Source organism: Pezoporus flaviventris, unplaced genomic scaffold (assembly GCF_033815535.1).
Source record: "Pezoporus flaviventris isolate CSIRO_AGI_PZ_B2104156 unplaced genomic scaffold, CSIRO_AGI_Pfla_v1 ptg000066l, whole genome shotgun sequence".
Taxonomy (NCBI): domain Eukaryota; kingdom Metazoa; phylum Chordata; class Aves; order Psittaciformes; family Psittacidae; genus Pezoporus; species Pezoporus flaviventris.
Genome location: NW_026892614.1, coordinates 24,268,339 through 24,283,111, shown reverse-complemented (window position 1 = coordinate 24,283,111; position 14,773 = coordinate 24,268,339). Strand labels below are relative to the sequence as shown.

Genomic DNA, 14,773 nt, shown 5'->3' with positions numbered 1-14,773 from the left:
ATGTGTAATTCTAGGCCACGTAGAAACTGATAACAAGAAACTTCAACTTGGAGGGATATTGGAAGCAAGCTAAGTAACAGGTCTAAGAGAATGATCACCAGGTGGCAGGGCTGGATTTTGTGTGTATGGATTTGGTATTTTTTTTTTTGGTTGGTTTTGCTTTTGGTTTTGTGTTGGCTGTTCTTAGCACTTGAAATGTAGTTAAGTGCTGTGGGCTTGTGTGTAAGCTGTATTGGGTCAGAAAAAAGACTTGTCTAGCCCAGTAGGATGTCTCTAGCAGCTGCTCTGGACAGTTGTCTAGGGAAGAGTAAAACCAGAGAAACAATGGTCAAAACCAGGGAAATGCTTACATCTTTATCTGCAAAATTAATTTCTGTGTCCAGAGTAATATCTGTAGCTTTTAAGTTAGTCATGAGTAACATACAGGTAAACATAGATTGAACTCTGGTCTATCAGCATATTCAGTGACACATTACAAGAAGGTTTATTGGGTCTTGCTCATGATAGTTATGTACATGAAGGTAGTCTGCACTAGCAGGTTTGTAATTTAACAGCCAAATGGTATTGTCTATGTGTGAGTTGATTTTGTTGTTCTTTGTGTTGCTTAAAATATGAAAGATGCAAAAAGCCATATATCTGCTGATAGCTGCTTATGTCGAGGTGTGTTTAGAAGGGTAACCAAAATCTAGGTAACTTGAACTGCAACCAGAATCTCTTTATTAAAATAGAAAATGTTAATGGAGGATTTTGAAGTCAGCAGTAATTAGTTTTCTTCCTCCTGTTTGTGCAGGTGAAGATGCCCTCTGCAGGTACTTCAGTAATGAAAGGATACCCCCAATCATTGAAGAAAGCACCTCCACACAACACCCTCTCTCAAGGCCAGTCTCTGAGAAGCAGTTAGTGAGGGGAACAGATTATATTCGAGGCAGCAGATGTTTTATGAATGCAGACCTCCACAACAGTGCAACAATTCCTTTTCAAGAGGAAGGTGCTAAAAAATCTTCTGTTACATCATCCACAAAATCTTCCTCCACAGAGCCCTCGCTGCTGGTCAGTTGGATCACAAGACTGAAACTGTTGACTCATTGACTGTTGTTCACAGGACTGTTACCAAGTGCCTTTGCTCATCGGTCAGACTTCTCTACTTTTCAGCTTAACTGGTGCATAGTGACTAATGTGGTGTTCTTTTCCTGGAGAATCTTAGATTTTTGCCTTTTCATTGGTGATTTTAGATGGATCAGAGGGTTTTGTAGTACAAGGAGGGAAGAAAGATACAGATCAAGTTCCTCTTCCTGGCCAAAAGCTGAGGGCATTTATTCCCCTGGAAATGAGTAAAATTTCAGTGATACAGAGGCCATGCATGACCTGAAACATGCATAATGACTCAGAGGAAATCATTGCATTACTGTAAAGTCCAGTGGCACTTCAGTTGCCTGGATTCTTAGGGGCTGGTGTGACTGGCTGGGTGTCAGAGTATGTAGAGCTCAGCAAAAGTCGTGTTATTCTCCTGACCAGGAAAGATAAGCAGGAAAACAGCAGTTTCATGCAACTTAGCAGTGCTATTGCAAGTACTGCATGAGATCAGCCTTGTGAGGAAGTAGTAGTGTTGCCATTCTTCCTCTGATATCCAGAGATGTTAGGAAGTCTTAGGAAGAGAGTTCTCTTACCCAGAGATCTTAAGAAGTTGAACTAATTTAACTATAAATCAATCCAACCTGATATATAATCCATTTTACTGAAATCACAGTACAGGTGAAGAGCGCTGAGCAACTATAGTTCTCATCCGTAAAGATATATGGATTGCTACAACATACCACGGAAATGCATCTGTAGAGGTGGTAAAAGAATATATATTTTTCCTTAATTGTTTAAGAATGATTTGCTGTTAACCAAAGTCAGTTTTTAAAGGCAGTCCTGTTGGACTTACAAGAACTTTTATAGTGGTTCAGATTTTGAATTACGTATTGTTTATGAAAAATATGTGCTAATACATTACAATTGTAAGACCTCTTGCTATTTTCTATATAGCTCAGATTTTCTCCTCTCCAGAATTTTAAAGTAGCATTGGGTATTTTGGGAGGAAAATAAAACTTGTTTAACAAAAGAAGAGGATATTAAAGAGGTATTGTTTAAAACTGAATGTACATAAGATTGTTGGTATGAAACAGTTGTGTTTAATTTAAATGTTAAATACAGTTGTATATATTTTTTACACTTAAACAGATACAGTTTGTACCTTCCTGTACTGCAGTACTGGGCACAGACTAGTCAAATGAAAAGAAAAAGTCTTTTGCATTCCCTGCTAATAAGACTAACTATTTTCTTAGATGATACATTGCCAACAGCCTTTACTCCTTTGGCCTTGCTGAAAAGATGAAGAGTTTATACTTAATAACGGGTGGGGAGGGAAAAAGGAAGGTTAAATGCTAGTTTGGACTGGGGCAGGAATTGTATGTGATAACAGAAGTTATTTAGGGTATGTTAAAACATACCGTAAGTCTGGCTGTGAAGATGAGGCCATTCTGCAACAAGCTTATGACGTGCTACACCCCACAGAGACAGTGTGTTAAATTCAGTTCTCAATTATGTTTGATTGTGACTCACTGGTGATTTAGCTGGGGGCTGGCCTGAACCTTTCTCATCAAAGCAGATTATGTCTGTCTTAATGCCACTCTTCCCCACTCCCTCAGATGGCAGTCTGTACTAGAGGCATGGACAAATACAGCTGCAGTACAGTTGAACCCTAGAACAGTTTGGTCCTGCCCCTGAGATGAGGGCTGAAACTGCCATTGGTGTAGGCACTGTGGTGTAGTATAGCTGAGCCCCAAACTGACTGACCGAACTGTTTTAAATTAAATCACAATTACTGAACAAGATAAGAGTCAGGGATCTTGTCTAAATAAGACTTTAAAATGGAATTTTTGCTCATCTTTAATGTCTGGTTTTCCATGGTTTAAAAATGGAGGTGACCATTAAGCAAGTGTCTTTTTTGGCTCAGGTGTGTGCAAATGATGTCCAGATGATTTCTTTACCAAAGAAGGAAGCATGTATCTTGTATTTCCTTTCCTTTTGTATTTGTTACGGAATGTTAATAATGCTAGAAAGCTCTCTCCAAAGAGGGCTGATGGAGTAAGTGGGGACTCCAACTCCCATCTAGAGGGAGGCTCAGTGTTGTGTTGAGAACAAGTGTATGTGCTGTTGCCACTGGGTGATAATACAATTGGTTGAATAAGCTGCTGCAGATGTGTAGTGGCATCTAATAAAGTCCTACGTTTTTGTTTCAGAGAAACATTGAAGTTCCTCACTGCATGAACACCAAATGAGAGGGAAAATACAAGTACCTCACCTTTCTTGATGTCTGTGCACAATGTTTAATATTAACCAGCTGTTGCTTACCAAATAACAGAGTGGCACAGATCATGTAGTACTATTGTTACCATTTGGGAGATATGCTACTGTTGGTCTGGGAGAATGGTTTATGATGTGGGAAATACCCATAGCAGTGCATGTTGCAACATTCCAAAGTGTAGGTATTTTTCTTCTTTACAGTAACAGCTCTCCTGTTAGAAGCTCTACTGGAGAGGTATTAAAAATTCATATTTTTCAGATCGTTCCTTTTGCGTTTTAATCTCGGAGAAGGTGATATCTGCCCCATCTTTGTGGAATACCCATCTCTTGTGCTAGTCCTCTTTCTACCATATTAATTGAAAGTGAGGGGAAACATCTGAAAAGTCTGAACTCTCAGATCTTTGTCCAAGAGGTTAAATTTGAAAGATGTTGATTGCTTAATTTCTTACCGTGTATAGTGAATATAGAGGGTGTTCTGTATTTGGGGTGTTTAAAAGAAAGACCCACTTATCTAGGAACCAATCACAGATGTTGATATCTTTCTGGCTTAATCTGAGAAAAATGTAGGTAACAAGTTAGTGTAATATGCAACAACTTGGCTTGTCTCTTGGCATTGAAGTACATGTATCTGTTATAACAAAAACTATGGCAAGGTTGACTTCCCTAATGAGTATAACATATGTATCCAAATAGCCTGTTGTGGTACAGTACTCCATAATACTCTGGACATTCTGTCAAGGTAGCAAAACAACACAGTTAATTAGAAAATATTGTAAAACCCACAAAAATAATAGAAAAGGCACTCTTGCGTATATGTATGCTGAGATTTCAGGAATGTGCACTTCAGAAATATTGAGCAGCCTTCCATTTAGTCTGCAGAATACTTGCAAGCCAATTCCTTGTGTGTTCCCTTACATAATCAACTGCAAGAGAATGCTATTCTAGATGGTAATGAGGAAGAGGAAATAAGACATAAAAATGAATAGGGCTGACTTATAGAGACAGAGTTCAAGGTGATTCTTCAAGCAATGTGTTTCCCCTAATATTATGGAATAATGATAATATTAGGCATAATGAAATTATTCAGTGTTTGAATTCTGGCTGGCCAACAGAGGTGACAAGAGTACTGTATTAAATTGATTTTATACTAAAAAATGAACTGATAACTTTTTTTTTTGTTTCCTCCTAAGCAGGGCTTGTTTTAAAAACAACTTATTCCATAAGGTGGGTGCTCCCTTAACAGAAAAGGGGGGAGGGGGAGAGGGCAATTCTAAAACTTGGCCAAACCAGGAAACTGGTGGTGAGGACCAGCTTTATAATTGGAGAGGATAAAAGCGTTTTTTTTTTTTCACAAAAATTGTTTTCTTTTGGTCCAAATCTTATGTCCTGCTTTATTGCATTCCCAACAGGCAGTCTTCATAAACTGCTCTATAGCTGCAGCCATACCCTGAGTAGATGAAGTTAAACCCACCATCAGGCTTAATCTTTGACCTTGATGGTAAATTCAGCTCACCTTTTTTACAGGTTTTACTTCCTCAAGAGCTTTTCTACATTCATCAGTAAATTTTTGGAGTCTCTTCTGCATGATCTGAGCTGCAAGACTCTTGTGTGCATGTGTTCTCAGAACTGCCTTTGACAGCAGGATTGCCATTTTGGAGGAGGGTGGGTGCTGGCTTGTGCTTGTGGCTTCTGGACTCAGATGACTTTTTTTCCCCAGCTTCTACTGTATGTCCTAGTGCCACCCTCTCAGAGTTCAAAATGCCCGTGCCCAATTGGAAATATGTGTTTAGTGCTTTGGAGTAAACTGACTTTGTCCCACTGCACAGCTGTGGCTCATTTCTTCTCTTTAGTCTGAGTTTTCCTTTGCATGTGCTGTGGCTAAGGAGCACATGCTCTTTGTGGCCACTGCAGGCAACTGCATAGAAATGCTTTTGTCATCTTGCAGGCTTCAAGGTTTTAGAATGGACAAGAGCTCTCAAGAAAGCTGCCTACTTAAACTAAAATGTAGGAAGAGCACTTCAAAAAGGTTCAGTTTGGAGAATGAAGGAAGAGGGGCCAGGCTAAGCTGAATGTATGGGTCTATGTTGTGTTGAACACTGTTTCAGCTGTGTAGCACTAACTGCAGAGAAAACAACCCACACAAGTGCTACATTCCCATTTGTTGCTACTGCTACATTTGTGTGGTGCTGGAATATGAAACAAGCAGTCACTCAAAGTAGTTATATATAGTTCTACACATGGAACTTGAGCTGTAAGAAGCCTGACAAAAGCAGTCAAGAGCTCCCGTCAATATATAATTCCACCAAATTCTACTGCCTACACTGCTGCTGCATCAGTTTAAAATAGTAGCCCCTCTTTATCCCGTTGCCTGCGTGTTGTGAACCCAGCTCTCTGGCAAGTGTCAGTTTTGCCTTCTCTTTTGGTAGTCGGTAACTGCTCGTGAGATTGTGTCATTCCCACAGTGGTCCAAAAGCTTGCTTAGTTTGGGTTACTCACGACTCAATCCAGAAGTGGAAAGTCAAATTTAAAACCAATATTACTGGGCCAATATCACTTAGAATTGGGATTTTTCTACATGTACTAAATATGAAACAGGCAGCAGTTCTCTGTTATGCATGCTTTGCCAGTAGGAAATAAAATGAGGATTACATATTTGGTGGAGGAAAAAAATCCAGACCTTTGGGTGTCCTCCAGTTCCTGCCAGTGGGAGAAATGTTTGTTTTAGCATGACATAGAATAGATGTGAACATTTATTTTTAAACCTCCCTGTGTGGCCACCTCATCTGATCAGGATGATGTAAAGCCACTGACTTTCCCCCTTAAGTGGTTATGGAGTTAACCTAATATATTTTTTGATGACAGGGCAAAGATACATTTTCTTAGGTGATAATATGATTTGTTACCTGGGTATGGAGACAGGAATTGACCATAAAACAAATGCTGGACAGTGCTGATTTACAAGCAGAACTGTGATTACAATTTCTGTTTTTTCCCTGGGCAGAGGTGAGGATGGAAGTTTATCGAGCATGGTGGCAGCTTGGCAGCAGCCAAAGAATTAGAGGACAGCCAAGTCCAAGATACAGTGCCACTCTCAGCAAAGTTCTTTGAGGTTTTTTGGTTTATTTTTTGTGGGTTTTTTTTTTTTTTCCTCTTCTGTAAGTGTAGCTCTCTTTGAGTATGGATGGGGCAGAACAAGAACTGTTGAAACATATCTGCGGAGCAGACCTGATGAGATTGTGATGAAGCAGGGGGCTGTGCTTGCTGCTGGCACTCAGCTACCATGTGCTTTAATATATTTTGGGAGTGCTTTGCAGGTAATGAGCCTCCAGACCCCTGTGACCTTTGCTTAGAGGCTTTTTTGTTTGGGGAAATATTTACTGAGAGCCATAGAAAATACCACAGTCTAACCTCATACAGGTATTTAATGTTTTTTCCAAGTAATCCCATGCTTCTCAGTGTTCCTTATTAACATGTTCCCTCTTCCATCTCACATTAGCTGTTTCCAGTGCAAATGCTTCTAATGAAATCCTCTTATACTTCCAGTGAGAATGTTAATAATGCCAAGTAGTCACAAATGGGCTGTAAATTTTTGTGTAAAGTGTAAAAAAAAAAACCAAACCCCAAACAAACAAAAACCCAGAACAAAAAAAAACCAAACACCCCCCCCCCAAAAAAAAAAACAAAACAAAACTAAACCCAAACCAAAATACAAAAATCCTTTTTCAACCTTATGAAAAATAACTTCATGAATGATAATGAAAGGAAGGATTTTCACCCAGGTGAAATGATCAGCCAGACTTCACCAGCTACTAAAAAAAGTTGATTTGATTTCATTATATGATAGTAGGAAGTAGGGGCTGTAGTTCTGGTAGGGCAACTATGCTGTTTAAATTTCTTTCCACAGAACTTGGACAAAGGTTTTCTTAAGCATAACACAGCTCTAGCTGTGATTCTTCCCCAAGCCCACTCAAAGTCCCATTGAACATGCAGAAGTCTTCATATCTTCTGGCATAGCTCTTGACTGCTTGTTTCTTGTGAGGAAGTTGGTATAACTTGTTATAAAAGTGAAAAGGATGAGAATGTAATAAATAATCTCCAAAATGAATTATTTCCTTTCCCTACTTCCTTCTTCCTCTCTGATCTTTTCCTCCCTACGTTAAGGTCAAGGGACTTTCCAGGAATTTATTGCACAAACAAACAGCTATAAAGCTTTTAATATTTACAGCATAATCTAGTTTTGTTTTGTTGTCCAAGATATTTTGGCCAGAGCTTTCCAGTCAAAATAGTGCTGCCGGCAAGACAGTGTTTCCAAGCTCTCGATTCACAAAAGAATTCCTCTCTGCTTAGTAAGCTGTTGGCTTAGACTTTGCTTTGAAGCTGCTTAGACCACCCCAAGCAGTCCTTCACCCTTTAGCTCCAAACACATCAGCTTCTTATCACTGGGGAGGAAGATCTGTTTTTTTTCTTCTTGTTCTGAGTTTTGTTAACTCTGGATGCTCAGGCCCCGTTGGAGAGATGGGTGCAGGCCCTTTCCTACCTGCCCCTCTGCTGCTGTCTGTGCAGCTGCTAGGCAGAGTGGAGACATGAGAAGCCATGGAGGAACCCAGAAGCTAAAGCAGCAGTCCCTCTCTTCTCTTCCTCCTGCTCAGGAGCTGAGTGACAAGCCTCTGGTTCAGCTCCTAGCTTCATAAAGCTTTTGGTTGTTCAGGTATTTGGAAGTAATAAATTCAAAGGCAGGAAGTAAAAATGCTTAGAATTGATCTCATCTAATAGTTTCCCAGTGGAAAGGCTTGCCTGGGATGCTGATAATGTGGCTGGGCATTAACCCTTAAAGCAGCAGGCCACTGGTGAGCTCCATGGCCCTCTCTCTGCTGTTGTGCAGGGGCTGCTCTTCTTCTTCAGGGATGGGCTGGACCTTTACTAACAGCATCTGCACTGTCAGCTTCTTTCTGTCCTGTAGTCAGGTAGGGGATTTCCTTCCTCCCCCAGTGTGGCATTTTCATGAGCTGTGAGCCAGGGGAGGCTTGCTCTTTGTTAACAGGGAGAGAAGGGAGAGGCTGGTGGGGTGTCCTGGATCATATACCTGGTCCACATCAGCCATGTGTTGTCCTGTGGTGAGTACCCTGCACTTGGTTGACTTATGGTCCCAATAAGCTGTAGGTCAGAACTGTCTTACGAGTATACCCAAGCAGCAAATTAATGTGGGACTAGAGAACTAAAAACCAGAGGAAAAGGCTAATGTGATAAGATAGATGAGTTGTTCTTTGGTTAGCAAAGTTTCTTCTCCTGTGGAAGTGTGGGAACAGTTTGTAGGGATGATGTGTCCCAGAGCACAGGGTTAACGTAGAGGTAAAGGGAAGTTATTCAAAAAACTAAGTTTAGCAGTGTATAAGCTCCTTGTAAGGCATGGTCATGATTCATTCACCTAGTGCTGTGCAGAAAGGCCTTCATTGATGTGAAGTGGGCAAGTAAGCTGGGATTGTTGGGGAGAGACTGCAAAGTGAAGCACTGAGGCAGACACCTGGGGTGCTCACTCGTGGGTGGGCCTTACCACAAAAAACGCAACTACTGACTGGAGTTTGCTGTTGCGCTGGGGATGGATGTGGTTTGTGTGTGGGGAACAAGGCATCTTTTAGCAGGATGTGGAAGAGGCTCAGGTTCCAGTATCGTGACTCGCTTTCCCAGTGGTTGACCGAAGAGGGGCAGTGTGATGGGAAGCCCTTGTGAGAACCACTCCCGTTGCTATCAATAAATGGTGTGGAATGAAAAAAAACGTCACCAGGAATCTGAAGCTCAGAAAACCTGAGCCCCCTACCTGCCGGTATCCGTAGCATGTGACATCTTCTACAGCTCGCTCCTCCAAATGTGGACTTCTGTCATCTAGTTTCCTATGAAGTGTTTGACATGTTTTCAAGATGCGGAAGGTTTCAGGCACCCTCTGGACTCACACAGTGCTTGTGGCTCACATGGCTGGGTGTGATTGGAGTGAGTGGATTAGTCTGGCAGTGTTGACTCGGGGCAGGAACTGCAAGGTGAGAACTGGACCAGCCTAATTAGCTTGATACAAGCTCTTTGGTTCGTATATACATAACATCTTAAAATGGAGTGAATGTTGGTTATAAAAACACAAAAACAAGTAAAAGCCATTAGTGGAAGAAGAGATATTGCCAAAGCATGGTTCTCTGGTTGTTTTTCAGTACTCTCATGTACCTTGCAGCCCTAACACAAGATCCCAGGTAGTGTCTTAATGGAAAGGGGCACACTAGGTGACCCTCAAAGGCTTCCTTCTGTTGGTCAAAGCACCAGGTCAAGCAATGTTTCTGTTATTTTTCTCTAGGTCTTCAGTGACTTCCCATGATGACCAGTCCATTCAATCTGTTGCCACCTTCTCCCTTTTCTAAAGTGAGCTGGCCTGTGGTGGTACAGGTGCTGCTTATGCCTCGGGGCATCAGTTGTGTGTTCCCCTAGACAGATCCAGTGTGGCTGCCCTTGCTGAGCACCTTGGGCAATTACTGCATTGTCATGTTTGTGTGCCTGCAGAAGGCGCTGTTGTGTTCCATATGCTCGTGCTGTTCTTCAGGATAAATGAGCATTTCTGCTGAGTAAACCAGGCTTGTCTGGAAAGGGGTTCTGCCCAAGGCAGCAGTAGGTTTGATTCTTCTTCTTTTTGTGTCAAATTTGTTTTGTTTATTAGAGCCATTTCTGATTTATGGCTGCAGGGGTGAAATGAAAATAGGATCTTGTTGATGAAGAGGATTCGAGTGAACACTTGAACAAATGGGAAGCAGACAAAGAAATTAAAGAAGTAAAATCAGGCACGATTTCTTAAAATGTGAGCAGTAAACTTGTATGTATTTTGCACTATTACATCTTTTCTACCCTCACACCGTCCAGCCCCCAAGCCCACTCTCTGGAAACTGTTAATATTATTATCCTACAAGCTTCTAGACAATGAGAATATCTTGAACTTTCAAAATGTAGCTGCTGGTAACTTTGTGGGACATTTACAATCAAGCTGCTGCTTATCATGCTGTTTTATCTGAGAGAGCAGACTGTAACATCTGGCTTTTCTGTTCCTTTGCAGCCCTCCCATTCTAAAACCAATGCACATCACATCAGGTGGCCTCCAAATTTATGAGTTTGTCACTAGATCCTCTTTTCACTGCCCTGTTTGGTGCAGTTTTTGAGAACAGTAAAATATGGATTTTTAAAGGCTGGAGTTACTGCAGTATCTAAGCATAGGTAGATGTAATTACTCGTCGATTTGAGAACTAGAGCTGTTGTAAGGTAACGGATACACTGCTGCATTTTAGATGGAAAGTTGCTTTTCAAACATAAATTGTGTTGATATGTACATGGACTGTTAATGACACTTGATTCAGAAATGCACAAAGGACCATTTATGCACTACTTCAGCAAAGCTCAAGTGGAAAAGCTGAATCATCCAAGCCATCTGAATGATGTGCACTATTTGGTGGTTGTTTTCTTCAGCAGGCAGCTGGTGATCTCTCTTCCTGTATTTGGAGGGAGGGGGAAGAAAAGGAAGATGGGAAGGAGTGTCCATTGTGGGGGGAGCCCTTTTGGTTCATATGTGCAAACTTTACAATTTCCTGAGAGATCTCTAGATTTGTGGTAAGTTAAACTATATTCAGAGGATCGAAGAGGCAATATATGCCACAACTAAGTTATTAAGTGATTTTATTTTAAAACAATAATGCTTTATATGCTTTTCAGGCATGATTTGCTTAATATAAGTTACATTTCAAGCAGTGCTTCATGGGGAGGACATGGGAGTTGTGGGAGTTGGGCTTTACACTGGGTGGCTACTCCCCTCTCAAAATCAAGAGGTAAACTCTGAGATTTGGTGCCTCTCAGCCACCAGCCAGAAAATGGTAACTCAACTTATCTCTTGTGCTGCCGATGTTCTAAACTTAATTTGTTTATGAACATAAGCTCAGTAGTAGTGAAGGGGTGTTTAATGCTAGAAAAAATCCCAGCTATGGAGTAGGACACACAGGTGACAGGGCTGGGTGGGAGCAGTGGTTTTGTGAACATCCCTTTGACCCTTTCACTGCAGCTGCATCATCTTCATTTTCCACATGTAGGATGTACCTCGTTTCTTGCGGGATACTTTATGTTAACATTGGCAAACAAGCTAGCTGTTTCTTTATGCTTTATCCTTTTATTACAGTCTGATATCTATTTAGATCACAAGGTCTTTCATAGCAAGTGGTATCTTACAGTTGTAGCTTCCTGAGTATGCTGGGTTGGTGATTCAATTGGTCTCTAGGCATTTTAGTACTAAATAGTAACAATACTGTTCAAAAGGTCTAAAGTGCAGCAGAATGGAAAAAGCAACACAATGAAGCTTTGCTCAGAGATCTTGTTGTTTTGATTTTTATTTTCTTTTTTGTCTCAAAGCTAAAGAGGGACACAACCAGCAGGCATTCACTTCTTTTGAGTCTATACCAAACTGTGACTGTGTTAGTATGAATAATAATCTGCCTAGGAAATGATGGTAAATTGCTGGTATTTTGAACCAACACTAAACAAAAAAAGAGTTGGGGCTCTTGTTCCCAGCAGGTTCTTCAAGAGACTCTCAATTACTGCACTATAGGAGCACTTCTATTCCTTTTGGTGAATGTCATTTTAGGGTTGGCAGTGCTTGCCACATAACCTGAAGTACTTGCTCCAGTAGGTAGTTCTAATGAGGGGGCAACAGTTCCCTTAGAGGGCTGTTTGCTTAGAAAACATTGGTTTTTGAGAAAATATTAAATAAAATGGTGTTTCATAGTCTTAAGAGGTGACCAAATTGGTGTAATAAGAACAAACATGATAAACATTTATATAAAAATTTTATAGGACAGATTTTATAGGGCAAGAGATAATAGGCTTAAATTACAACATAGAGCTTGAAGTTGGGTAGAAAAACCTAATGTTGAGAGTTAAGCGCTGGTTTAGGCTGCTGAAGGATCCTGTGGAACCCTCATTATTTGATGTCTTTAAGAACAGGTTTGGCAGCCTCTGTCAGGAACAGCCCAAGTATGATTGATCCTGCAGGGAGGGGCAGACTTAATGATCTTTTGATGTCTCTTTCCAGCCTTATGAATCTGCAGAGATGTGAGTAGGCTGTATATAATTACATTCTGGTGTAGGTAATCAAGCACTTGTAGGTCTTTCTGGATAAAAGCCACCATATACACTCCAACTGTAGTGCTGTTTTGAGGTTTAAAGGAGCCTGAAGCAATTGAGTGAATGCATAAGAAGATTCAGTTCAGTGGCACAGGAGAAAGGACAGGGAGCAGTAACATACAAAATCAGGTATTTTGCAGTTTTGTAGTTATCTAGAATAAAATTGTCGTCTTCTGCGATTTCCATTGTCATTCCTTCAGCTGAGGCACTTGCAGAACACTGGACAAACGTGGCTGCTTTGAAGAACTGTGTTGTTTTTTCCCCTCAACAAGAGGGAAGTATTAGGGATAGTACTATACTTCTGAGTCTTCAAGGGAAAGCATATTGGTAGTACTAAAAAATACTTTAGTCTTTGAAAACCAAACCAACAGATCTACAATTTCTACTCTTTCATATTGCTTCATTTGGTAGATAGATTTGAAAGACCTTTGCCCTCCCCCACCAACCTTTTCTATTGTAATCTTTAATTTTTAAAAAGGAAAATAAGTTGCAGGCAGGCAGGGTAGCTCAATGCTGATGGAAGTAGCTTGTTTCTGTATGTAAGTTCCTTGTTAAAACAAGCTGTCAAGCTAAAGAGAGCTCACCCTCATCTTCTTTCAACCGATGGGTGGCCCACGAATAAGAACTTTGTGTGGAGACCCAGTGATGGTATTACAGTGAGAAATTTTGAATGCAGTGCAAGTTATCAGTGGCCAGAGAATCCAGAAAGCAGCACCAGATGCCCTGAATATTTTGGCATTCAAATGTCTGTACAAAACTCCAAAGAGGAGGAAGTGAAAGAGCAGTGGCAAGTCTCTTGCAAGCAATTTTAGAGATGCAGGACTTCATTTGCACATGAGTATGACAGCCCTCTTCAGCAAGAAGCATGGAGGGAAGTGGGATAGACATTTTTTTTTCCTACAAGGCAAAGGACTGAACCATCTGCTTTTCTCTGTCACCACTGAACACTGTCTGGTCTCTCCCTCTTCTATGGACTATTAATTCTTTCTGTAAGTAACACATATACTTCTTCAGGCCTGTCACTGTTACCCTCACTGCGATTCAGTGCACATGCAAAGGCAATAGCTATTTTGGGAAACAATAGCTGAGTCTGTGCATCAGATTCCAGGTTATGTTCTTGGACAAGTTTTCAGATAATCCATTTTGTATTCAGTTAAAGTGCTTTGAAGCTATAAAGTGCTATGTTACTGATAAAGACTGGTTAGTCATGCAAATAAATGGAAATATTTTAATTAGGGCAATTTCAATGTGACTTGTACTGTGAAAGACAGCTTATGTAAACGTATTTAATAAATAATTTATTAGTGGGAACAACTGTGGTTAAGGGTGTTTGCTTTAATTTTTTGGGAGGGGGTAATAATATACATAACAAAGTAGGAATGCAAGAGAATAACAATCTGATAAACTGAAAAACTAACTAGTAACCTCTGTTTTTAAAACTATGTAGAAAGCTACAAATGAGATATTTTTGCCTCTTAATCTTTGTTTGAGCCACAATACAACCCCTGCTAGGTTGGCGATGCTCAGCCATGTACTGCTTTAAATGTGCCAGCTTTGCCAGCTGGTCACTGTTAGAGTCTACCTACATGTCCTATGGAGCTATAGTAGTTTTGTTCTAGGGTTTACCATTACTCTCCTGCCAAAACCCTTCTTTCCTACATCCTGACTTGGAATAACAGCAAGTGGCTGGAGCATTTGCCATGAGGCCTTTTGACGTTATGCAGGAGGAGTATGCCAGATGTGGCTAGGTTTGTTGTATCTACTGCATACTCACTTTTGTATGTGCGTACAACTATGTGTAAGCTGAATAGAAATGGAGGGTGAGAATCAAGGTATCGTGTTATGCTGTACATATTCAGGAAGGCTTCGGAGAGTTAGAGGCAGATCTTTCACATTCTTGAATGAGGTTGCACCCTACACTTTTACTTCCCTTGGAAATCAGGGTCAGGTACTTCTGTGATGGGGAATGGAGCAGAATATTAGACTATTGTTATTGATATGAGTATGTTTATCGCTTCTGACAGTATACGTGGGGAATGGAAGTGATGAATGTTTATTGGACTATGGGAATACATTCATGAAATCATTCCTTGTCTTTTTGTTTTTAGTGCCAGGACTTGTTTATAGTAGGGTGCTACAGAATTCAATTAACCTCCAATTAAAAATCAGGAGAAGCAACAGTTCACCTCATGGGAAACCACCATGGAGTGGCTCAATTTATTACCTGTCAGTC

General features: G+C 40.6%; 1 protein-coding gene across 1 annotated transcript in view; it reads left to right on the top strand.

The window, feature by feature from the left end:
• CNKSR3 (CNKSR family member 3) overlaps nt 1–3,606 on the top strand; it is a 58,682-nt gene extending 55,076 nt beyond the window's left edge. The window contains exon 13 of the mRNA XM_061471548.1: nt 791–3,606. Coding sequence (XP_061327532.1) covers nt 791–1,089 — 299 coding nt within the window. The 3' untranslated portion in view covers nt 1,090–3,606. The remainder of the gene's footprint in view (nt 1–790) is intronic.
• The last annotated feature ends 11,167 nt before the right edge of the window (nt 3,607–14,773 follow it).